The 26,195-nt window shown below is 39.0% G+C and overlaps 1 protein-coding gene across 10 annotated transcripts in view; it reads right to left on the bottom strand.

Annotated features, from left to right (window-relative positions):
- Positions 1-26,195, bottom strand: part of KIF1B (kinesin family member 1B) — a 95,784-nt gene that overhangs the window by 18,388 nt on the left and 51,201 nt on the right. For 8 of the 10 annotated variants that reach the window (XM_084494907.1, XM_084494905.1, XM_084494903.1 and 5 more), the window contains 13 exons: positions 15,737-15,830; positions 14,813-14,961; positions 14,061-14,239; positions 13,415-13,552; positions 12,414-12,662; positions 7,443-7,561; positions 5,698-5,783; positions 5,426-5,555; positions 4,948-5,110; positions 4,420-4,510; positions 3,695-3,813; positions 2,713-2,768; positions 447-555 (listed from right to left, as the gene is read on the bottom strand). In XM_084494907.1, the coding sequence (XP_084351033.1) occupies positions 447-555; positions 2,713-2,768; positions 3,695-3,813; positions 4,420-4,510; positions 4,948-5,110; positions 5,426-5,555; positions 5,698-5,783; positions 7,443-7,561; positions 12,414-12,662; positions 13,415-13,552; positions 14,061-14,239; positions 14,813-14,961; positions 15,737-15,830 (1,682 nt within the window). Of the gene's footprint in view, positions 1-446; positions 556-2,712; positions 2,769-3,694; positions 3,814-4,419; positions 4,511-4,947; positions 5,111-5,425; positions 5,556-5,697; positions 5,784-7,442; positions 7,562-12,413; positions 12,663-13,414; positions 13,553-14,060; positions 14,240-14,812; positions 14,962-15,736; positions 15,831-19,244; positions 24,327-26,195 lie in introns of those variants that run through there. The other 2 variants (XM_084494908.1, XM_084494900.1) reach the window with 2 other exon arrangements.

Here is a 26,195-nt window from a genome sequence, read left to right on the forward strand (position 1 = left end):
TCACTTCTCGATATAATCCCTAAAGACCTTTCAGGGGAAAGCCTTCTGCATAGCTGAGGTGAATGTAAAATAGGGTCTGCTAGACAATTTCTCCAGTGTAGACTCTAATGACGCAAAGAATTTAAACTCATGGCCTAAACATAGAATAAACATTCCCAACACCTGTTCAGCTGGTGTGCAGGGGCTTCCAAAATGGACAGATTACTTCAAGTGTTAAAAAAAATGACATTCTGTCTCTTCAGTCCTTTCCAAGGGGGATGACAAATGCCAGCAGAATTGATATCCCCTCATTACAAGCTAGTAAGAGACCAGGCTGACACAAGCCAGGCTGTCCTTCAGATGATTGCTGAACATCAACCTTGTCTGAATGAAACAAAGGGTAACTGATCCCATAAACCACTGTTCTTAAAACATGATCATCTTGAAAGCATGAATATTGGACTTACTCCCCTGTTGGCTCCAATTCGCTGATCTCAAACCAGACAAGGAGGTCGTATTTGCTCACACTCTGGCCCAAGCTGGGTTTGCTCATAGTATTTAGCTTTGTAGCTGGCACTTAAAGAAAGAAAAAAGAATAGTTTATCAAGACTGAACGAAGTAAAGATACCCTAGGGCTCACAGAAACATGTCATTTCATTGATTCCATGTATTCTATGTACATGGGCAGATCACATCTTGTCTCTTGAAAATACACAGCACTATTCCTCAAAGTATTGGCATCAAATAAGGTTATTTAAATTTAAATAAGAAAACAAACGTAGTGGAAATAAAGAATTTGCAAAAATAAGAAAAAAACATCTCTAGATCCACACAGTCTCCTCAGATGTCCACCAGCTACTTTCTGGTTTATCAGCTAGAGATTTGAATTGCTTAGATCAGTTCACCTGTAACATTTTTTCACCCAGAACATACATTTTCCCTTCCCCATATAAGAAAATAAATTAAGAACTAAAGAATTCGGTCTTCACTTTTTTGCGCTGCAAAATGCCAGTCTCCTTTATCAGTTTAGATAAGAAAATGTGCACAGAAAGAGGATGAATAAGACTTATTCCAGATCTGTAATCCCGTCAAAGTATGTTTCTGGGCTCCTTATGTTTTGGTATTAGTGATTTCTACTGACCAGATCTCCTCAAATTCCTTTCATACTAACGTAGGGATAATTCATGTAGAAAAACTACTACTAATAGGATAACTGAAATTCTAGAAATACCCTGATATTCCTTCATGCATACCTTCATCACACCTTTTACTTGCCATTACAATATTTCTCCTCTTTCTGCACTCATTTCATTTTTGTAAATGAGAATATTTTAAGAGCTTGGATAAAGCAACACTTGCAGCTGCACATGAACTCATGACAGCTGGACTGAGTATTGTTGAGAGCAGGAAAAATCAAAACACGTCACTCAAGTTAAGTTTACTGCTACACAGAGAAACTCAAAAGCACCAGAAGAGGAAAAAAAGACCAGAAAGACATTTAATTAAACTTGAAAGCTGGTTCTGGATGTTCTCATAGACTTGTTCTGGCAAAACCAGTGTGGGTTTGTTTGTTTTCCTTTTTTTCCCCTCTAAAACAGAATGTAAATGTAAACAATGAAGAGCACTGTACATGTCAAGTTAATGACAAAAAGATGAGCAAAAGGAAAGGCTATACAGAACAAAGCAGAATGTCTCCTCTACACCTAGCTATTTTTTCATATGTAGCATCTCCCAGTATCTCAGAACTATTTACAGAAGACAAGAAAACAGAGGTCCAGGAAACAGATCCACAGCCAGAGAAAAATCTGCGATATTTATCACACCAGAGTTTATTCACTCTCTATATAGTTTTCTCTAGAATAGCCATAAACAAAAAGATGGTGTCACCATTCTGTGACTGCGGCCATGGCAATTCTACTCCCAAGACTACTACAAGATAAAAATAATTAAAAAGGAATCTTGAAATCTTGAAGCATGTTTCAAAACTACTTCTACATCTACCATAGATCAAATTTGGCTACTAACCATCTCGTTTAGGAGCCCGCTCACTCTGACAGTTGGGAACAGGCAGAAAGAGAAAAGGAGGCAGCTGGTCAGCCCCATCTTGGAAAGCAGCCACAGCAGAGGATGCAAGCACATTGGCATGCTCAGATAGTGTGTTCAGCACATGCACGTTTACATAGCCAGACATTAGATACCTAATCAGCTCAATTTTTCTTTCATGGTCTGCAAAGCGAACAAAACACACAAAAAAAAGGATGGTAGAGATGGCAGGTGAGGAAAAAAGAGGAGGAGGATATAAAAGGTGAAACAGGAGGAAAAAAAAACATAAAAGTTCAGCATGCATTGTTAAAATTAAGCAAAGAAAAACATAGATAATTTCAACAAGGCTGGCTCACTGAACAAGAATGTTACAGAGCAGAAAGATGGAGTGGTTAATGAATAAGCAAATTTCCAGTCAAGTGCTCAGTATGCACATGGAGAGTCATAGCCAGAACTCATGGAATATGGATAACACCTGAGGAAAAGAATTCTACCCTTTAATGAACCAAGAAGCACTTCACTGCAAGAGGTGGTTGAACACAAGGAAAGAAAGACAGCCCAAGAGGGTTCCAATGCCCTTTGCAATGTTCATCTCATTTCTCGGTGTCCTGAATGGCTTCAGAATACACTGTGACCTTTGTTTTCCATGGCAAACAAATGCGATGTACAGAATTAGAGACCTGTTCTCACCTGGCTTTGAGAGTGGCATAGGGGGAGGAAAGAATCTTCGGGAAGGTTGTGGAGGGCTACGGAGAAATGAAGAGAGTTATCTTTACAGAGGCAGCCAAGTAAAGACATATACAATCACATATATACACATATATACACACACTCCAGTACATGTCTCTTACAGTCCCATGAAGATAGGTAAATATCACCTGTCACCATAACAAGTGGACTAAGCAAACTTCTCTAATAGACGTTTTTCTATTCTAACTAAATTAATCCTAGCCGTCAGTGAAATATATTTATCTACATTTTCCAACTGGACCACCCCCCATCTTGCATTAAAAATTTCACTGGGTAACAGGCATTTCCCAAAATATCTTCAGGAAAGAAAGCACGTCTCAGCTGACATTTCCTCTTAAAACCAAGACATACTTCCTCTTTGCAGCTGCTGCTTTCAGTAGGACGGGTAACCAGAACAAATAACCCAAACAGCCTCTTCCCTTAAGCTGTTGAAGAAGAGGACTGGGGGTCTTTTCCCCAGTTCAAAGGCTCAGCAACTTTGTCACCAGTACTTCCCAAACACGTAACACATTCAGAGCCTTTTGTTTTCCCCTTAATCTTGTCTCTCATTTGTAATCCCACCTTCATGCCACAGAACACTGCATCTAGCAGAGTGTGAGGATTTATTTATCCAGAACTCACTGGGATCACCACTAAAGACTAGTGCACAATATTCTACTGCCACTGTTTACAGGGTGGATGCAGCTGTATTGACAAAGCAGCTTTCCATGTTTGAAATGGTAAAACAATCCCATCAGTCATTAACAAAACACACTATACTGGGTAAAAATAGACCTCTGCCAGCACTCCTACACCACTCAGAAAGCCCACTCGTAAGAGTGTGACTGGATGATTTCAAGAGCATGAAAAAGAGGTGCCTGAACTGCAGAGCTAACCTGAGTGTGATCACAGACAGCCTTTATGCCAGAACAGTGTGCAATACCTATTAAGATCCTGTCCTTGAAGATGGAGAGGGTGCTGCTGATAGTGTCCAAAGACTTCAAATACGATAGGCTTCGTTTTGATGTACTCCACAAATGATTCTGTCACTTCCACAGCAATCTATTAGGCAAGTTAAAAAAAAAAAAAAAAAAAATGAAACAAGCAAGAACTAAGTCTTGAAAGTGCCAATTGTAAATTTTAGGAGCCTACATTTTTCCTACTGTTTAGAGCAACTCGCAGTAAAAGCGATTGTATTCCATTTTGGTTTAAGCACTAATTCTACTCTCTATTAAAGGAAAAAAATAAATGTATTAAATCGAGTCTCTCAAGAAGCAGAAGAGGGAGCTACACATAACAAAAGGATTCCACAGTTCATAATGACAGATTTACTCAGTTTGTTTGATATCATAAGCACTGCTATTCACATATATTTTATTTCCTGAACTCTAGACTATTTTCATTGAACACCCTACAATGGGAACAGGGAATTCAAAGGCAGGAAATAGATGTGAAACAGAAGAGTTAAATCTTCCACATAGAATCATCCTGTATTTTGTTCTCCATGGGGGATTACATCATTCATCTGATCACTCCTCCTATTGTCTATTCTTAGCAATTCCCCTTGCTCCCCTTTCCTACACATCTCTCATGTGGTTAACAGGAAGGATACACACAACTTCCCAGTGCTAAAACAATCACTTACTATTCAGCTGAAGTTTTACTTACATTCTGAACGTGGTAAAACCCAAGGGGAGTCCCACGACCATTGTTTTTGAGAGGTTCAGTTGAGAAAGCTTCATCGTGCCGATGTAAAAAGCTTTTTGAAAGAGACAAACAACTGTTTAGTGGAGAGTGTTGTGCTGTTAAACCAATACCAAAAGTAAATCTATAAATTTATTCGGCCAGAGGTTTACAGGGAGTTGCATGATGGCCTAAAGCTAGGCCTTTGGGACCAAAATTCCTATTTTGGCTTTACGACACCCAATTTTCATTCTTTTTCCTAAGAAACTAAGCCAAACAACACTTCACTTGAGAGCTACTGATACTGAACTTTATTCCTCAACAGCATGCTGACACAGAGCAGGTACTGTTCGTAACAGAAGTTCTGATAACTGACAGTGTGGTACAGCAGAGAAACGCATGCTATCATTGATTTGAAAAGCTCTCAATCTGACCCTCCGCTAGCCACTATTATTTGCACCCTCTATTAAACCATACAATGCCTAATGCAAACAAATAGGAGCAAATTCTTACTTGAACTGGCAGAAAATATCTGCATATTCGGGAAGGATGCCGCTGGCTTGTAGCACTGTCACACGGAAGGTAAACACGCTACCCAGTTTCAAGTGATTACCAATTTCTTCAGTGAATCCTTCCATGGTCATCTTTCCATCCAGTAAAGTTGCTGACTTCAGGTCTTAAAGAGAAATAAACCACATTAGGTCAGGTTTTTGTTTTTTAAAATATTCCTCAGGCAACCATTTAGTCCCATCACACATTCTTAGAGCTGAAATTATTTTTTGATTATAAAACAAGCTCCAAGTACTTGGAAACAATTTTTCTGCATAGATCTTCAAATACAGAATTCCAGCATTTACCATCAGCAATGAATTGATAACAACCTCTCCATATCACATTCTTGAAGGATACTCCAAACCCCTTTTTATCACAGATTGAAAGTGTCCTAGATTTCCCTTAAATTCTCCAAAATTACTACATATTGCTTGCTTACCAAGTTCATTAATTCTGTTGATCTCCTCTGGAGGAGTAATAACTTCTGAATTCTGTCCCTGCCCTTCCACAATTCTTAATTCTTCCAATGACAGTCCAGATCGAGTCATTGCAACCGAAGAAAAATCACTCTGAAAAGTGAGGTGAAGTTGCATTTAACAAACTCTTGCAGGTTCTTGCTTTCCCACGCCCTTCTTCCCCTATATTACTTACTCTTTTAGAAGCCCAACTACTGTGTTCAAATAAACCTGATGAAATTTTAAGACTTCTTACCTTATCAAAATATTCATTGTCAAATGAAATTTTAGCTGTGCCAGACTGTCGAATACCAGATCCATAATCGGGAGCTTCTTCATCAGCTAAGAAAACATTAAAAAAAAAAAAAAAAAAAAAAAAGACCAGTCAACTGATTTGACTTAGTGCTGGAAAAAATCATGGCAGAATTCCACCCAGCATGTACTCTTGGGTGTGAGAAACCAAGACAAGCCATGAAGTTTCATCATGAATATATTTAACTTTATAGAGAGTTTTGAATGCAAAACAACTTCAATACTCATTTTATTTATTTACTTCTGAATGTTACACTTGAAACAAATTAACTTAGATAATACAATGGCCCTCATGGAAATGTATGCTTACATTGATTTAAATTACCATCTAAAATTCCCTGGTCATAAAGAAAGCAGTCACACTAGCCAAGTTCCTCAGGTACATGATGCAAGTTTGAAAGGTGGTTTTGTGCATACAATCTGCCTGTTTTAACCTCTACCCCTTTGTGGAGAGTACCAGAAAGAAGGCCTAGCGAAATACCACCTATATTTTTCCAAAGTGAATGCATGCTTCTAGCATTTAGAATGCCTTTTGAAGCTTCACTTTGGTTCAAAATAAAGCTGTGGCCCTTTCTCAAGAGACGTCCCCAGTTTAATTTCTCATAACCGCAGTGTACTCCTTATTATCATCCATTTGGATGACAACACCAAGGAAACCAAACTAAACTAGAAATAAGACTGTTGTACACATTAAAATATTTATTTCACTTGCTGTTTTAGTCCCTGCCAGACTGATTCTTACACGTCTCCAGAGTCTGAGATTTCATTATATGTTCCCATGGAGAGTGAAACTTTCAGGGTTACCATACTTAAATGAAGAATGTTGGCAGATTGCCATTGCTGAAAAGGACAAACTACAGGAAGTGTCTGTGGTCTCACCAGCACTGATGAAACACTGCTAACTACCAAGAGTAAAAGTCAGCTACCTGACTTCATATTGGAACAGAATTGAAGTTAGCAGTTGACTAGTAGACAGATTTAGGCTCTGTCATGAATACAAGGCAGTTCAAAACTGGATGAAGCAGTTACCATTCTCATACATCTACCCTGCTCTTCTGGAAGTTGATAGCTCTTGGTGATAAGATGTTAAAGCAGCTTCTAAGTCTCCATGCATTTTAGTGGGGCAACGAAGTGGAAAATTGCTGATTTCTGTTTATTCTATGCCAAAAACTGGACAGTTTCTGGACTGAAAACAGGAACATCTCCATGTGCTATTCAGTCAGAGTATGACAGAGCACCCTTGTGCTCATCACTTCAATGAGTGGTTTGAGAAGAACAAGCAGCTGGTACATTTTCCATTCTGCAAGTCACCACAGCTATCAGGCTTGCATATACCCTTGTGCACTGTTCGTACTGTGTACCAGAAAGAGAACCTCTGCTTTATTTTTTGCTGATTTAAAAAGCAGCATTGCATTAGTCACCAGGTATAAGTTAAGTGGTTCCCACCGTCATGTTCAAAGGTTCTGGTCAGCATCATTATTTCGATATTTATCCACACTCAGTCCACATGATCACACCAATGAAAAATTTCAAGAACAACTTAATAATAAAGAACAAGTGTTCATTGAAACACTGAAACTGTTGAGGTTTGAGTATAACACAATAGTTTCTGTTTGTTTGTATGTTTTTTTAAAGCTGCAGCTATACAAAGCATACTGAGGAGTTGCACTGCAAAGCTGAGCACCTCACCTGCTATAGCTTGCACTGCTACTCGCAGAAATCCTCGCACTTCTCCCTTCTCGCTAACAACAGCTACTCGGTGAATAAGAGGCACTGGGTAGAGCAGATTGCTCAGGTATACAAATGCTCTGGTAATAGGAAGGAAAGAAAACACAAACAGCATTAGGCTATCATCTGCAGAACCAGACTGCAGCATTTGGCTGGCTAATGGGACATTCAAATCTTCAGACAGTCTACTTCACTCCATCTGCTAGACCTGCACTGTGGTCTTGTATTCACATTGCCCATGTGGGGCTCTTCACCAGTGTCAAAGCTAAGTGAAGCCACGAAATGCTCTAAATCATGGTAAACTGGAGACACAGGGCTTGTATTAGTGAGTTATAAAACAGATGAAGGAGACAATTTAAGGTGATGGCTTTATAAAAGGTAATTTTAGATCTACTACAGTTGTAAACAGAGCTGTTAACAAGATGGTAATCTATTAAGGAACTACTGAATATAAAGAATTATTTCATAAAGAATTATTTCAGTTTTCTACCCTGTAAGCACGGTTTAAAATGATAAAAGGGAATTGATATACTGTGTTTGCACAGCCTCAAGTATTTTATCAAACATATAAAAACACTCTACAAAACAGCTATTCGACTGTTCTCTCTTCCACATTTGATAACTCTGCACACAGAGGAATCAGAAATCCCCAATGAATCATAGATCATCTAGGTTTCTTGGAAGATTCACTGAGTGTACAGATAGTGGAAGTCAGTCCCCACAAATAAATACCTTTAGTATTACATTTATTTCTCTAAAAAAGGAACAAAAAAAGACCACAAAAGTACTCTTGAACAGCCATTTAGAAATTACAGTTTACAATAATGAAAAACAGCATTTAGGGCCAGCACTGGATGATCCCGCTGAACGTTAATTTTTAAAATTATGTATAATTACAAGCAGGGTCTATTTTGGAACAGTTAACAAGCTTTATTGCATATATTTTAATTATAAGCTAGACTAACAGTGTTAAATTATTTTAGGTTTCTGCAATGAATTGCAGTTTTTAAAATGCTACACTTCAGTATGATTATAGCTTCAGGAAAACCTGAAATGTTGAGAAGTCTAATGAGTCTGGTAAAAGATGGTTCTTAACAAGGGGAAGAAAGGAAGCCTTCATTTAAGGAAGCTGTTTCAGAGTCCAGAAGAACGCTGAGATGGACAGAAGTTTAACCAATAGCTTTACCAGTCATTAAAGTAAAACTAATTATATAGGAAATTATTAGGAATGTATGCATATTAAATTACACTGAAACATTGGTAATTTATTTAACTGGATTTGCTTCTTGCAGTCCTTTTTATTATTAAGTGTAATTAATTCCTCAGATTTATAAGTTTTCTTGTTTAATATTCACAAGGAAAGTCCTGCCTGACAAAACAGGACTGAGAGCTCCAAATGCTCACTGCCTGTCTGGTGCCATCAGCTGCAGAATTTGTTCCACAAACACAATTTTCCAAACTCAATTCCTTGTGACATATAGCTAAGAAGCAAAGTTATAAAAGATTAAGTGTTCCTCCATGAGTTCACATGCCCATTCCCAGGATGAATTGTTTTGAACTGATAAAGAAGTGAAACAGGTGTCAATTATGAACCAAAGAGACAAAAATAATGCTACTAAAAAACAAAGTGGTGACAAAATGCAATAGAAAAGAGAACGATTAATGAAGCTATAAAAGTAACAGGGAAAAAACAAAAAGCATACAATGACAAAAAAACAACTGCAACTTAACATTTGACTAAGATTAGGATCTAATTCCTTTTCAGTCTGCTCCAAAGTGGGGTAAACACTGACAAAGCAGGGGAAGGCAGAAGGTAAATTTAAAGTAACAACATAGGAAGTTTGGTGGTGCTTTTTTTTCTCCTCTAAGGAAATATTTTCAGCTTTGAAATTTCAGGTAGTGCTCATTTTGGGAAAGAAGTGTCCCACCATGCAAAATAAAACAGCCTCCCACAGTACCAGCCTGGAATTGTTCACTTGGACTATGGTCATTAGGAAAAACACATGGACTTTGGAAATCACATTGCAAGCTAGGGAAAAATGTTCATTGTCCCTACAGAAAGCCTTTTGTATAATATGTATACAAGTAAGAGACAGTTTAACTAATTAATAGAAGAAGTCGGTACAGCCTTCGTACTCCAAAGCCAAATGGCTAGAAAGTGAAAATATTAACTGCATGCAAATGTATTTTATATGTATGGCTAAAGTTCTGAAGCTGCTGTCCAACACACGACAGCCAAAGCATTCAGCTTTATTAGCCACTGCAATTTTGTTGCTTCAACAAAAATCACAATCCCAATGAAAAAACTATTTCTTAACGTCTTTCCATCCAGTCACCCAGCTCACTGCAATTATTTTGACTTGGAGAAAGAAAAGCACATAACGCAAAAAGTGTTACATTTCCCATTTGGCAAAAATAAAGTTGAATATCTTGTGTGGAATCATGAGCCATAGCACATTTGCTGTACAGAGGTAAAGAGCTGTTTTACGGTGTAATACTGCCTTCCTCTGCCATTCCATCTGCTTCATTACAAGACAGTGTTAAATTAGGAGGGGATGAAGTATTAAGCTTCTCCTTCTCCTCTTCCCCACATCTGGGAGGACTCCTTCTCCCCGAACACACCCTATGCAAGTGTCCCCCTGCACCTTAGCCCAGCAGACTGAAAGGGGGGAGCTGTATTAGCAGAAAGATTGGTGAGGTAAAATGGCATACTGACAACAAAAACTAGAAATGAAATCTAACAAACACAAATACTTGGAAAAAATCAAAAGAAAACCAACAGAAGTCACTCAAAATGACAACACGTTTTTAAATGAACACAACAATAAAATGTCCCATAATCCTCTCCCACCTCCCTTAAAAACATCACTGTTTGATAAGTCACGCTGTTAAAAAGAATCAGCTTTAAAAGACATCCCAGCATGCCAGAAGAGATGGCTAAAGGGACCAGCTCTTTTTTTCCCTTTCTCCTTTCTTTATTAAGTATAGCACAAATAAAAGGCCAGCACAGCACAGGAAAAAAACAAACAAACAAAAAAAAAAACAATACTGTGATGCCCAAGGAATTGGGCATGATCAGTCTCTTATCCTCATTCTCTCCTGCATGACCTGGGCTCACTATTGCTGATAAAAAGAAAATAAAAACGATCTCCTTTTTTTCCACACATTCCATAACATGTAAAACAGTGCATAGTTACTTAAAAGCACACAATGTTGATTTTGTTAAGGACTGAACACTATCTTCTGCTCAAGACACTATGTAGATTGACATGTCCTCTGATACTCTAAGATGCGTTGTTCAAAAGTAGAATTCTCATCCTGTAGGACCCTGAAGAATCAAAATAGTTTCTGCTAAGTGGTGTTAAACAGCTTTCTGCTGACAGAAGCAGCGTGCTAGGAAAACACATGGAATTCAACCAACAAATGGGGAAAAAGTCACTCAGCTCTCTTCAGAAATATGAACTAAGTTTCACTCCTCAAGACAGCTTACAACCCAAGCAGAGCTCTTTAATACGTGCAGCTCCCACAGGTCAGGACAGTTTCCTGAGCTGCTGCAGCTTCACACGTCTGCCTAAAGAGACAGAGCTCAAAATTCTCTTTAATACATGGAAAGGGGAAGCAGGCTGTGTAATTGCCAGGAAGCACAATGGTTCTTACTGGACACTGCATTTGCTCAGCTTGCGTTGTGCTTCCTGAAGTCTATGAAATGAAGATGAATAGTTCAACTTTCTCCCAATCACTGAGTGCCCTGCTCTGAAGGAACGGGCACAACAGGCAAATGCCCAGGGTGCCAGCACTGTCACAAGAAAGCAGCCTGGTCTTTGCCATTTTCACTAGCTCACAACCATTACCAAGCCAGATAAATGGCTTCCCCAAAATAACTCTTGGCCTGAAAGAATTAAATTTTGTTAAAAACATTATCAGACACTGCACATAAAGGCATAAAGTCGCAGAGATAAAAGAGGACTATTGTAGTTTCTTACATTTTTAGTAACTGCAGTTTGTTTTGAAAACAAGGTAAAGGAAGTTCCCAGCTTAAATCACAAATGGTACCACTGAACTCATGTAAAAGCTTTTTTTGTTGATGTTCCTTTCAGAAGAACAAACTCAGGCCCCCATTTTTACCAATAGCAGTTAGGGGATCCTGTTGTTTCTCCTTCATAATGCAAGTGAGTTTCCAGCACTTGAGGAAACCGCACTTTCCTGACCAGGATGTCCTCCCTGCTTACAGTCGTGGAAAAGGATAAAGTTAAGCTCTGGTTAACTTGGTCCAGAAATTCAAGCAGTGCACGGGGAACGCACTAACAAACATAAACGGCCAATGATTTTTAATGATGACAACCTTTCGCTACACAATACAATGCTACTCAGAGTCATACATAATCTGAGAATCAAATAATCAAGGAATACTCTTCCTCATCCAGAAAGGGCCATTCTCCTTTCCCCACGCCATCTTTTCTCTTCCCACACAGCAGACATTAGTGGAGGTTTCCAAAAACGGATTTATTGGAATGGATTTAAAGACCTTCCACCATATCCTGAGATTCTCTTCTACAGAAGAAAGTTAGATACTACAATACTATCTTTGTGAGCTTGCAATGGCTAAGTTGAGCATTGCTATAAAGCTTAAATACTGCACACAAGCAAAATCACATACGTTCTATATTGTGACTTCTATATAACTAGAAGTGGATTTAATCACACTGTCACATCTAAGATTATTTCCTCAATTATTACTTAGGCCTTCCTGGCCTCTGGCAATGGGATTTTAAACCTTAGTGTTAAACTATATTCATTCTCTTGTAATGCCAATTTACGTATATGGCTATTTTGGCTGGCTTAATAGACGTTCAGTGCAACACAAAGCTAAGACACTGCGGCCTACAGCAAGAGCTGGTCCCTTTTGGCCATTCTCACAGTAACCTCACCAACCTTCCCACTAAAATGAACCAAGGGGATCGGTCGTAAAACGGGTCGTGCCCATCATTGAAGAGGTCTGATCCCTCCTCAGTTCCAGCGTCGGAGCCGGTATCATCCACAAAGGCCTCATCATCAAAGTCCTCCATCTCATCCTGCTGTTCATCAGCCAGTTCGGTGATGTCAGAGTCAGCCGTGGAGAAAGTGGGGGAGGGCGTGCGATCAGCAAGACGCTCATTCACGCAGCCATGGAAAATGGGGGAGCTAGATATCAGTTAACGGAACACCAATTAACACAGGGAGGGGAAAGAAAAATGCTTCATTTAACAGCCCTCTGTTGCCATCAGCACAGAGCCAACCTGAACAACAAGCAAAGCCTTCAAACCGTCTCAACTGGAATGAAACATAAGGAAAGGGATCACTAACAGTCAGGAAAAAGGGCATCGTCGAACTGAGTGAAAGCAACAAAAAATGAATACAAACATGGGTGAACATACATTGACAGCACATCCATTTAACAGAGCTACAATTCTTATTTCCAACATGTAGCATTTTTGTAATTAAAAATACCATAGAGATGCAGCCAACATTAGGAAATATTAAAGAATCCCATTAGATATTCTGTATTTCTGAAGAAAATAACCAAATTATTTGAACAACACATGTAAATAAGGTGCTGGACTGCTTTTCCCATCCGTTTCCAGTGTCCTTCATATTCTCTGTGCTCTCCTCCTATGGCGTGAGATAGAACTTTAGCTAGACACCCTCTTTAAAGGATTTACTTAGAATGTGTATGGTCAAATCTGATTCTACAAAGTTACACCACGACAGGCAACGTTATAACAAACAGTTTCTGCTCTTCACTATACTTTAAGTCTATCAGAAAACCCTGCAAGACAACACACACAACTGACACTAAGTGGCTACACAGTTTATAACCACATTCCAAGACAAAACCCATCCAGAAACTGATGAGAGCTCTCAGCATACCAGGAGCTGAGGTTATCGCCACGTACCTTCCAACCAGCTTGAACCAATGAAAGCGATCATAAAAGGGGTCACTGCCTGTCATTGTGCTTTCACTTTCATCCTGCGTACTAGATGCCATTTCCCCAGCTCTGTCATACATCTCCCGCATCAGGTCCAACCTCTGCCTGCACAAAAGAAAGCAGGATTCAAAAATTAAAACAGAGTAAGGAAGAAAAAACAGACAAAAAAGCAGACACCACAAAGTTGGGTGAACTAAACTCACCTATACCAAATTACACATAGAATAGGGAGAATAAAGAACAAAGTGAGTACCCCTTTTCTGCAGTACAAATCCCCTGCATGGAAGGGATTGGGAGAAAATATCTGTAGGCTAAGCCCACAAATCACAAGGCAAAATCACTTCAGAAAACTACATATATCTTGGATTTCATTTAAACTTCTAATTATGCTCTTTTGACATCTAATTTCGGCATCTTTTTATGTAAAACACTGCAGAGTAATTTAAGGCAGTGCTTGCAGAAAGCTGGTATTTATAACACTGTACTATCTAGAAAGGTGGCGTTCAGGAGGACACACAAAACCAAATATAACAGAGTGAGCAGCAAGGGATGAAATTTTTCAGTGAAACTCCTTGGATATAAAGAACTCTGTTCTCCAGTAATGTTTCCATACTTGAGTTTTTCTAAGGACCAATAATGTGTTGCTCCATTCTTTAGATCCTGGACTTCCACAGCTACCACTGTGCGGGGAAAAGGCCTGTTGTCCCGGGTCTTCTCCACCTCTGTGGGCAAAAGCTCTGGTGGCAGTGGTGAGTAAAGGGTGTCTGTCAGCAGGACAAACTGAAATTGCACCTGAATCAAAAAGAAAACAAAGTTCAGAGCAATCAGATAACAGTATTACATGGGGGATAGAGATATAACCTAAGGCAGATATGAAGAAAGTTTGACTTTCACCTCTGTGAATAGGCTTTTGCTAAGTCACATGATTTTGTTTGTCTAAAGTGGCACAAAACATTTTTCAGCTGAATACACATAATCTGCTCTTATCACAACTAGCAGAGGTCCAGAAAACTATAGACTTAGCACACCCTGCAGCACCCACTTGTCTTAGACAAGTGACCAAATGAAGTTAAAAGCAACAAGGAAAAGAGAGGCCCCAGGGGGAAATGGGCACACACATGTGTTTATAATATGGACAGGAACAGCATAAGGGAAATGAAGAGGAGAATATATCAAACAGATTTGAATGGAATATTCATTCAACCAGAAGACTGAATCACAGAGATCCATGATTTTCTGAACCCTTTAAAACCCAAACTAATAACTAAAATACATTTAGCTTTAAGGATAAGTGACTCTGAGCATTTAAAGCAGGATTACACAGTCAATCAGAAATTTCAAAAAGATACTCTGTATGCTCCTAACCTTTTTCTTTAACTCTACGCTGATAGCATTGGCTTCTTTCAGATACACTGCATTTCCCCAGAGTAGGTCCCTCAGCGAAGTGAACTGGTGAAATTTCCATTTCCTGAAAGCCCACTGTGCGAGTTCATACTCATGTCGTGTCCAGGGCACTAGAAGAACAAAGAAAAAAAATAAAAACACTGATAAAATCACTGTGGCTTCTTCTCTAAGCCATCACATGAAATAACTTATTATCGCTGATATTGTCATCAAGTTCTCAACACCTCTTCTGCAGGATTAAAACCAGAAAACAAAAATCTGCATTTTTATTATTCAGTGACAAAAAATAGATTCAATTTTTCTTACCACTAGTATTGGATATATAATGCTAAGTAAGAGAATTTGGAACATAGGAAGTAAAACAAATCCCAATCCTATTAGTCCAAATTAACAATTATTAAAGCCAAATACTAAAACATTGGAATGAAAGCAAGCATTACAGGACTAATAAAGCTCTATCCATTGTCCAGAAATTGAGTTAGTCAGGCATGTCAGAGTACATAAGAATTCCTACAAAGGAAAAAAAGTACCTTCAAAAATCAGAACAAAGAAACAAAGGCAATAGCATTATTTTAAGGACACTTTAACCCCGTTAGTACCAAGATGAGACAGACTCCAAGTTCAAGATCACCAAATCTAAGCTTATAGTTGAACTAACCTAGTTTGTATATCAGTTGAATTTGAGGATGTATATCTACTGCTGATGTGAAATGTTCTATGAGTAGGTATTTTACATTCCTATGCTGTGAAAATTACAGATCCACAAGGTAATAAAGGCTTTCACAGCTTTCCAGAGCAAATTTTCCATTCTGTTTTCTCTTGCAAGAGACTATAGCAACTGTTATTTCAGGCTTGTGTCCAAATTAATTTTAGCTTCAAACTCACCTTCTTCCTCCTCTTCTTCCTCCTCTGTTGTTTCAGCTGCCAAGGATCGTGTCTCTACCTGCTTCTGCAAGGCTTGCAGCTTACTCTCATAGTCCTGTGGGGAAAGAGGAGATACTGTGTAGGAGGACAGACAAAAGCAAGAACAGTCAAGAGACACACAAAAACCTCAGATGGAGTGACAGACAAAGAACAGAGATAAGAAGACACTTCTGTTAACACACAGAGGCCACATACCAACATCTAGTGTTTTAGGATAGCCTGTCCTGGGACAATGGAAAGAAGGTAGACAGAGGCCAACACAGCTAAGGAAGTGTTGTTTTTAAATCATCAGATATCCATGCTCATATGTGTCAGATGAAAAGGTTTAGGAATTTTTGTTAAAGACTGGATGAAGTGGACTTTGGGAACTCGCTTATGGGTACACTGGAGGGACATAGAGAAAGGTATGGAAATAAATTTAATAAAGGGAAAGATAATTCATTTTCTCAAACAGGGGGATTACAGCACCACTGTTTTAAATTTTGTTGTATCAAAAAGCAATGCAAATTCTAGAAAAAAGATTCTGTTTTAAATTATGTTTTCCTTTTTGAGGGGGCAAGTATCCTTTTCTCATGCTGTATTTAATAGAACATGAAATACCACTTCCAGGACAAAAAGGCTGAGCTTATTTAAGGAAGAAGTGTGTTTGCTCTATATCTATTCCACACCTTAAGACAATCAATTGGCTTAAGGTGTGGAATAGAAAGATTCAGGAAGTTCTGCCAAGCCTTGTTCTTTCCATGGAAAGGACTGTATGACCTGGTTCCCTAGGCATACGTATATTTACAAAATACTGGAATATACAGGAATAAGCCCCAGTGAACGATTCAGATTCATCTTGCAGGAAGGGTTTAGATCCTATTTTTCAGATTTTAGCAAAATTGATCAGGGAAATTATTCTGACCTACCCAGGAATCAGAACGGGACAAGGGCAGATCCCAGTACTGGAGGAAGGAAACAATTTGGAGGTGGGAACCATTCCTGGGAGGCAACCATCAGCCTGCCCTGGCACACAGCCAGAGAGATCTGTGCCGAGGCTTCTGCACAACAAGCAGCTCAGCACTTCAACACCTTCTGGGACAAGAGCGTTTCCTCCTGTTCAGCTTTATCACACCTTGAAATAGATGCTACTATGACCCTTTTATTATTTGCTAGTAAAATGAATGCGCCCCAACGTTGTTTTCTGGTTTTGTTGCTGTTCAGTTTGTTTATTTATTTTTATAACAACTACTCTTCTCTGCAACTCTTACAAGGTTTTTAGAACAGATACTAAGCTCCTGGTCTCAGAGCCTACCTCACGAATTTATTTTTTAAAAAGATGATCCTTTGGCATTTACTACACACATTAAATTGGCTTCTTACAGGTTTTTCCTACAGTGGCAAGGGTGCAAATATTCAACGTACTTGACATTGCCATAACAGAATCACATCAAATTTAACACCATTTCATACAGAAAGACCTTTAGACAGTACTTAGAGAAGATAAATTGTAAGGGCGTTCCTTTAAGTAATATTTCTGGGAGATAGCATTAAAAAATGGTAGCTGTGCTCTTAGAACAACACATCAAAAGTACAAGATTTCCAATTAGTTAAGATCCTTACATGCCCCATGGCTTTCAGAAGAGAAAACCACACTATTAAAAATATATGGCCTTCATAAGAGACCATCATATGAGACCACATTTTAATTTTTCTAATTCCCTCTTGAAATTTTATTGGGCTAAAATGCCCCCTCCTTCTTCATCTGTATCTGCTCCACTGACTCCATGATGGCTACATACAGCACACGTAAGGAAATCCCAGCCCAGCAGCAAGAACCAGACAGAATGGGCATAAATCATTCTTTTGATATTACTCCTGACATTCTTAATTCACCACGAGGCTACTCTAGATTTATGGAATCAGCTTCAGACTTATTTATAGCCATGAAAATACCCAGGAGTATTCTTAAAAATTCATTAACAAAGGCACTGTTTTTCTTCCCCAACCACCTCTGTAGATAACACTACTACATTTGAAACCAAGATAAAAGGGGTCAGCTGGGAAGTGACAGAAACAAGCTTCTTTTACTTGCAAGGAAAGGCAAAACAATTTATTTCCCTGCACCCTGAAGGAGATAATATGCAGGTGTCATTTTGAGTGACTAGATTATAGAAATGAAGAATGTGTTGGACAACAGCTCCATGGAAGAGCTTTTCAGTTAGCATTTAAATAGAATCTTTGATCAGATTCTTTCAGAAAAACTGGAAAGCTGCAGAGGGAACGGTCAAAAATCAGGAACATTCCACCATCTTACTTCCAGCATGAAAAACCACATGCCCATTACATTCATTTATTCAAAGACAAAGACTTGCTTCTTGTCTTCTGTATTTTCAGACTGGTAAGCCAAACAAATGCAAATAATGCATAATAAAGTAGACTTTTTTTTTTTTTAATCTCCACACTAACAAACTATCCATTACTTTTAAAAGTAGAAGAATTCAAGCTTGTTTTCCCATAATGAAAAAATAGGTACCACTTCTCTACGCAGAAAAACAGGACTAAGATTGCCTCCTGGCACTTGATACTCTGGCAGTACTTAGCAGTAATTGGCACTGAGCAACTAATGATGGACGAATTTCAGGTTGGTTCACTTACAGAGCACTGACTGAGGAGTGGTCAGCTCTACTGAGCAGCATTTCCAGATCTGATTAGTGATAATACACATGTGATAGTTAGTACCAACGTAAAGGTACCTCAAATGCTAGAAAACAAACAAAAAATGCATCTAGAAGCAGCTGTCCTGGAGGTCCGTGCCTGAGACTCGCTGGAACCCAATGCACATGGTTGCACAGCTTCACACTGTGTTTTAATCATCAGCTTCATGAATGCAGTAAAAGGGAACGCAAACTTTATCTTGCTCAGGGGCATGGAAATAGGTAAAGCCATGACAATCATTGTTTTCAGAAAACAGAAAATTTATGCGCCCTGACTAGGTCTAATCTCTTCGGACCAGACTGGATCAGCTTTTTCATCAGAACACTGTATCTCAGCATAGATACTTTGGACCCAGGTGATGTCTGCAAGTCCCTCGTGTATTTGAGGCATACAAAACTTTGGTTTCAAATACATACAGAACAGTCAGCTCTGTATTTTCTCCAGGATTTAGATAAACACCACCTGTGATGGTGCAATGGTATAGTACTGAAGATGAGTATGACGTTACCCCTTGCAGTATGATTTTATCTATTTGTTTTAAATAAACTACATGACAGCAGACAGAAATCTGTTTAAGCTGCTGTTGACACAACTATACAGCAGAAACAGCAGGGTGGATGTGCTTGCAAGATTCTGATAGAGGAAAAATTAGAGAAACCTTGAATTTAACTCCTAGAACAATATTAACACCTAGAACAATATCGACCCCAAGACAAAAAATAAAATCAGGACAAGCCTGCAATACGGTATAGTACTGAGACAAGTCTGACACTTACAAGAGTATTTCATAGTTTATTGAAAGAGCACTTGTTACAATACAAACCAGTTCTGCTTTTCACGAGGCAGATGCTTGCTCTTAAGACAATTCAAAACTTGTATTTTCTTTAACAATAGACAGATCTGAAAATCCCATTTAATTCAAAAGGCAACTCACTGCTTTCTTTACAGTACAAATGGGCACACAGCATAGAATTCTCATTTGGCAGCTCCTGAAGTGGTTCAAAGGGAAGTATCAGAGTCAAATGTCAACATATAAAGGATAAAGGACAAACCTCTAACATATAAAGAATAAAGAACAAACAGTGAGTGTTATTGAAACTATGCTGAACGCACTGATAAAAATAGCATCCTCTAGTTTGACAGATCCCCAAGATTGTGTCAGAAAGGACGTTGAAGTCAATCAGAGGAGAGTTAGTGTCATGCATTTCCCCACCCAACCCCCAAATCCACATGTCCCTAGTGTGTCTTAAAGGACATTTAATCAATCATCACTAAGGCACAGGTGGATACAAGCCAGCTGTCAAAGCACACAGCACATCAGCACTTAGCAATGGCAATTAAGCTCACTAAAACAGCACTCCCATCACGGATGCCACATTTCCATTAACCTGAAAGCCTTTTCCACAGTCTTCTATGAAAGCAGCTGTATTAGTGTTCATTAGCCCCATTAATGCAGAATTTGAAGTGAGAGGTGTGCATATTTCCGAATACTGCAAGGAGATCCATGAGTTCTCACCCTTTCCCTTTTAAGACAAGGCACTATGCTCTAGTAAAAGTGGCTGATCATTTTAAGATTTCTTCCCAAGTTTCATTTCTGTAGCAACCTCCTGAAACCCAGGAAGAAACCTGCTTCCTCTGAGCAGGCTGGACGCTTGACATTGACCCTTCTGTCAATGACTACTCCTTTTTCAAAGGAATGGTATGTCAAACCATCCAATAAAATGAACGAGGTTATTCTTCTAGTGTTGCACTAGAACAGGGGGGTAACAGACTAATGGCAACCTATTGTTCATCATCACCAACATCCAAACATTTACGGGTATTTTTTTTCAGCATGTTCTGCTGAGGTAAATTGGGAAAAAACTTTTTAGCATTTAGACATCAAATAGAAGGATCTATTTTTAGTCTCCTATTAGTACATGTACTTGCATGGACTTGAAATCCTGTCGTGATTTTGTGGCAGCCACAATCCTCAATGAATAAATGGGACAAGAGAATCCTGACTTGTTCTCTTACTGCCTACCCCTAACGCCGACTACTACCTCTTTGGCTCAGGTATTCGTACAGAGCTAAGAGGATTTTGCAGAGCTTACATCTGTAAGAGATCCCAAGCCTTTCTGAGGATATGAAAGAGAACTCATTGCATGTCAAGGGTGAAGTGCAATGCACTCAAAACAGAATTCTCAAAAGAAAGGCACCAGGACAATAGTATTTGCAGCCCAAAATCTCATTTAGCAATTTTGACTCAGGCTAAAATTAAGTATTGCTCATCTATAAGGCTTCCTTTTTTTTTTTTTTTTTTTTTTTGAAAAAAATCAAGGCATTTTTGGCTATGTTTGGTTTCCTTTGTTCACATAGGCCAAACATGAGACAAATGCAAACTGAAAATCCATAGGTGGACAAACAAATTAAACCTGCTGTAAAAAAAAAGTCCTAAATGGTAGGATGAGCTGATTCTTCTAGGACAGTCAGACTTTGGATCTCCTATATCAGAGGGCCAGTATTCTATCAGTAAGGCACGTGCAGAGGCTGCAGTGGTGACACTTGATTAAACTATACATAAACGGTGCATGGCTGCCACTTACCATGTGTTGCAACCAGCACCTATACCATGCACAGTTGGGAAAGGGGAAAAAAAAGTAGGACAAGAAATAAAAATAAGATGGAAGGTAAGCATGAGGCATTTTCTACTTATCTACAGCTATGTTGAAACATGCAGAAGTAACAATTACCAGTAGGGCTTGTATTTTAATCAAAAAAAAAGCAACCTCAAGTAAATCAAGGATATTTGTGCAAAACAGCACAAGTCACTTAACTGTACAAATGCACTGCAAAGTGGACCAATCTTGCCGAATCTGGTATAGTAGCCAAGTTCGCTTTTAAAGTTTTATTCAAGTTAAACTTAACAGCAAAAGGAAGTTCTCCTCAAAGCTTTAGATTGGCTTATGCTTATGTCCACAGTTTTTTTTTTAGAAGTACGCTTGATTTTGTTTTGCACCTTAAAAAACTCAGAAGGAAAGGTCTGTAATCAAAAATGGGACTCTCCAATTGAGACGAAACCCCAAACTTTTAAAAACATTATTGCTTAATCAGTATTTTCCCTGTCATTTGTTTAAAAGATTCTGAAGTAGGGATTGCAAGCATTTGTTTTATGGCAAATCACTTGCAAGTATAGACACCTCAGATCAGAATAGATATTAAAAATACTAACTTGCACTTTAAGCATGGGGAGAAGGAAAATTCATCTTATTTTTTCCTAAATGTGACCTTCTCCTTTATTAAAAAAAGTCTGGAAACAGGGGTATAATCCAAGACCAGAAACACTAACATGAGGTATCACATTAAGATAAAACAGTTCAATTATCCTATCTTTACCTCAGCCAATTCAGAGTAGCAATTGATAAATCTTCGTAATAACAACTACCTCCCAGGCTTACAGCCTGAGAAAGCTGAAAACAAAATAAGAATTAGCTCTTTGAGGCTTCTTCCTGCACCAGAGTATTAAAAAAATCCCAGTTCCTTTCTGCAATCTCCGTATAATAATTAAGAACTATTATACTTAGAGATGCAATCAGAATTAGAAAAAAAATTATTTCCAACGTATTGCTTCAAACATATATATATCCTGACATCAAATTCCATTCAGGCAGCTTTAACTGTCACAGCAATTTCATACCAATAATTATGAACTTGAGCAGAAGGACAGAAGGCATTTCCTACTCAGGTCGTAAGATTGTGGCCCAATAGCTCTTCTTCATTTCTCTATACAAAAAGCCACGTTATCTTGTCAGCCAACATTTCGTTTATAGATTATGGAGAATTTGGGTTAAGAGTGGAAAATATTGTACTGAAGAGCCAGATCGATTTAAAAACAGATGGTCAGTTTCCTTATTTCTAAAAAAAAAAAAAAAAAAAAAAGGCACAAGAAACATTCAACGCTATAAACTAAATTCCTTTTTTGATTGTCTACATAAAAACACAGGAGGAAGGTAGCACTTGGTAAGTTCCAGACAATATTTTCAACATTAGAAAAATACTCCAAGACACACAAAAAAATTGGTAAATGAGCTAGCAGAGAAGTTCTCCCCTCCACATCCCTCCCTCCAAATCTTCTAGTCTATGACCGAAGTTCTTACAATTTGTCAGTGTTCTTCCAATCGGGGTTGTTACAACTGCACCAAAAGTCACATGCAAACTGAACGGGCTGAAGCGCCGGTACCTTGTGCCGAATTACTCAAGTTCTCCCTGGCCAAACCCAAGACATAAGCAAAGCCAATCCTGGCTGTTTCTTAAGAAGCCAGCATTGCCCCTGCTCCCCTCCTCCCCGAGACTAGCCTCGGCCAACTAATCATACGGTAGTTTCTCTGCCCGTTTTGAGGTTAGGTGCTGAGAACTGGCGCCTCATCCGTGGGGGCGTCACAAACTGGTTATAGTGGTTAAGCCGGTCAGTCTGTTTCGGGTGGGAGTTCGCCGTACTGCCTTCCGCACCGCCGCCGGTGCTGTGATTGCAGTAAGGCTGCCGGTGCTGGTGGATGTGGCGCTTTTGCTGGAAAGTCTGCAGGTCTGGGTTCTGCTGCCCGCTGTACGAGTGCAACGATTCGGACGAGCCCGACGCCTGCCGCCGCAAGGTTTTTTGAGAGCCGTTGTTGAGAGAATTGCTTCTCCAACGCAACTGGGGTTGCTGCTGCTGATTGCTAGGCTGGGCCTGAGCGTTTAGCTGCTGCCTGTTAATTTGGATATTATCTTGATTCCTCTGGGGGCCATAAAGATTCCACAGCTGCTGAGGGTCCTTAGGGGCAGCTCTACTTTCTTTTTCTTTGCTTTCATCTTTGTTTTTATCATCATCTTTTGGAATTCTAACCTCAATAACTTCATCTTCTGTGATAATTATATGAGTGCCTGGGCTCCAGGAGTTTCTATGCTTGGGGTTGCTTTTGAAAGGAAACCGGGGCTTGCGATTCTCAGGCGGGATAAATCGGTGAGGCATATTTTGTCGGCGAAGCTGTTTTGCTATTTCCTGCTGCTGCAGATTTTTAAATCGAATCTGTTCTTGCCTCATCCAACGTAATCTCCCACGTCTGAAAGCTGGATCACCTGCCATTAACTGAGAAACACGCTCCTCTTTAGCAAGATCATCTTTGTCACTTCTTTTTAATTCACCTGTGGGCTTCTTATCCACATCCGCTACACTGTCAGAGTTTGGAGACTTATCATTAGCTGTGGTTGACTGAGCTTTCTCTGAAGACCCTATCAGAGGCAAAACCTTCTCCATTTTTAGCATCTTATTTCTAAGAACCCTTATCTCTTCATCCTTCATGTTGTTCTGCTTCTTCACTTCTTGCAAGATATCTTCTAATTTGTCTATATGCACCTTCAGGTCATCCACATCAGTTATTCCTTTACCATTGCCCATAACATCTTCAATTTTCTCATCTCCAACTCCTACCGTATCCCAGACATCGCGGGCAACAGCTCGCCACGATTCCCGCTCATTCGGATCTTTTTTCCCATACATGGCACAAAGCTCCTTCATTTTAACAATGGCCAGAGCCTCAATCTCCTGTCTAGTGTGCCTGAAGTCATTGAGTGCTACCTCATAGCATATCTCTTTCACAGCCTGGATCTTTAAGTCTGAGATGGTAACCCACTTGGAGTCTTTGCTAAGGCGTCGGCGTTGGGGTATCTGGTACATTTTAATAGGCTCTCGTTTCTTCCCACTGCTGGGGAGGCCACACTTTTTTACAATGGTTTGGAGCTTGCTGGGGGGCAGCTTCTCTCTCAGGGAAGTGATCAGTCTCCAACTCTCCTCACACGATCTCTTGTCCGAATCATCCCCACTATCAGAGTCTGCATCCTTTGGAAAAACAAAAATCAAGAAGTGGCCCCAAAATAACCAAAATTAAAATTGTAAGAAAATGGAAAAGCTAAACAAGAAGTAGCAGGCAAAGAAAACTAAATCAAAAATCAAAATAGAACAAGTGAAGTCCCTGAAGACTGAGCGATAAGACATTAATGTGTATCTTCGAGAATCATGGACTGTCAAAATTGTCTCTCTTCACTAAATTAAGATTAATATTACTTAGAAGTCTCGTCATCTTGACATATCAGATAATCTAAATTCTTCCCTCCCAATCCCTTCCAAAATTCTTTATACTGATCAAGAAAAACAAAGTTCCTGATTAAAAAAATAAAAACAAATATCAAGTGTCAACTGCACTTCACACATGCTACAAAGACATGCAAATCCCCGCCACACACATTTGCCTTGGTTACTGCTGTTGCTTCTTTCAGCAAATCCTCCCCAGGTAGGTGAACAAAACAGCCATCATAGAAGATGTCATGAGCAGCCAGAGTAAGTCAGGTTAACACTGGTTAGTAACGTTGCACATGGTTGCAGGGATGCTCAAGTTTAGAATCCGCTTCACTACAACAGCAGCCAGAGAAGTGTTAGACGATAAGAAAATATGAAACAGAAGCAGCCGAAAGGTTTCAATGTTAAAAGGACTGTAAGTGCCACTATGACAGGTGAAGACAGTGGTTCATACTCCAAGACTTGCTACAGGCTAAAAGGATATCCAGAATCAGAGTTTCAGAGGTGTGTTTTTTTGTTTATTTTTTGTTTTGCTTTTTTTTTTTCTCCATTTGTCACCTTGTTGTTTAGTTTAAAAAAGCAAAAACATTAACAGTCTTCACTGTCCGAAGAACGAGTTTCAGAAGAATGTAGTAGTGACTTTTTTTTAATTGTTTAATTTGAATTCTCAATTTGATATCCTTGATTTGTCCTCTTCTCAAACCCTAGAGCTTCCACATGCTAAGAGTTATGCTTGTTTGTTTTGCTTCTTCATTACAAGTTTTCCATCTTTTGCTAAATCATTTGTAATGAGCAGTGCTTCGGGTTTTCATATGCCGAGAATATTTATTCAGGTATACTGCCACCAAAAGTTAAGCGTATCCATTATTGCTTACTGCAACCAGGAGTTAAAGTCAAACTACCTTTTTTTGTTTTGTTAAAGGATTACTAATTTAAGACCTCTCCAACAAATAAAAAAAAAGTCCTATGTATTAGTGTGATCCACTAGATCCACATCATCCTCAATAAAACACAGCAGTCAGTCTCTAGTGAACCTCTAATGTCCGTATTTTTCACATGGAGAATTATAATGCATTAGAAGTCAGGAACAGTAACAGCCAGTTACTCTACAACCAAAGGAAACTGAGGTAGTTTACTCTGCACCACAAGTTTCTAGACTTAAGACTTCGGGTAGAGGACCACGAAGAATGGGGAATACAATATAATTTGTCTTAGAAACGATGAAAGGGAGTAACAAAAATATTGCTCTACCCTATGGTCAACAAGCTCTATAGCCTAAGAATCAAGTTATGTGAGCTTCTTGTGACCTTATGTATCTTCAGTATTCAAGAATAGCACTAGAGAATCAACTTGTACTAGTTCAGGCCAAAAAACGTCAGATTAGAAACAGACCCAACTCCTCACGAGTTTACAGGCAACAAACTTTGCAGCCTAAGGAAAGAGCATCTAACAAACTGCATGTTGCAGTGGAAATAAAAGATGCCCTGGAGGAAAACACTGCACAAACTACGCATTCAAGACTACATCCAGAAAGGCAAAACAAACTACTCAGACGTTAAGGCATAAATTCCACAGGATTATTCTTACAGATTACAAGAACTACCATATTACTACTTATGGGTAAAGGATGTC

Source organism: Aythya ferina (genome assembly GCF_964211825.1).
Source record: "Aythya ferina genome assembly, chromosome: 21".
Lineage (NCBI taxonomy): Eukaryota > Metazoa > Chordata > Aves > Anseriformes > Anatidae > Aythya > Aythya ferina.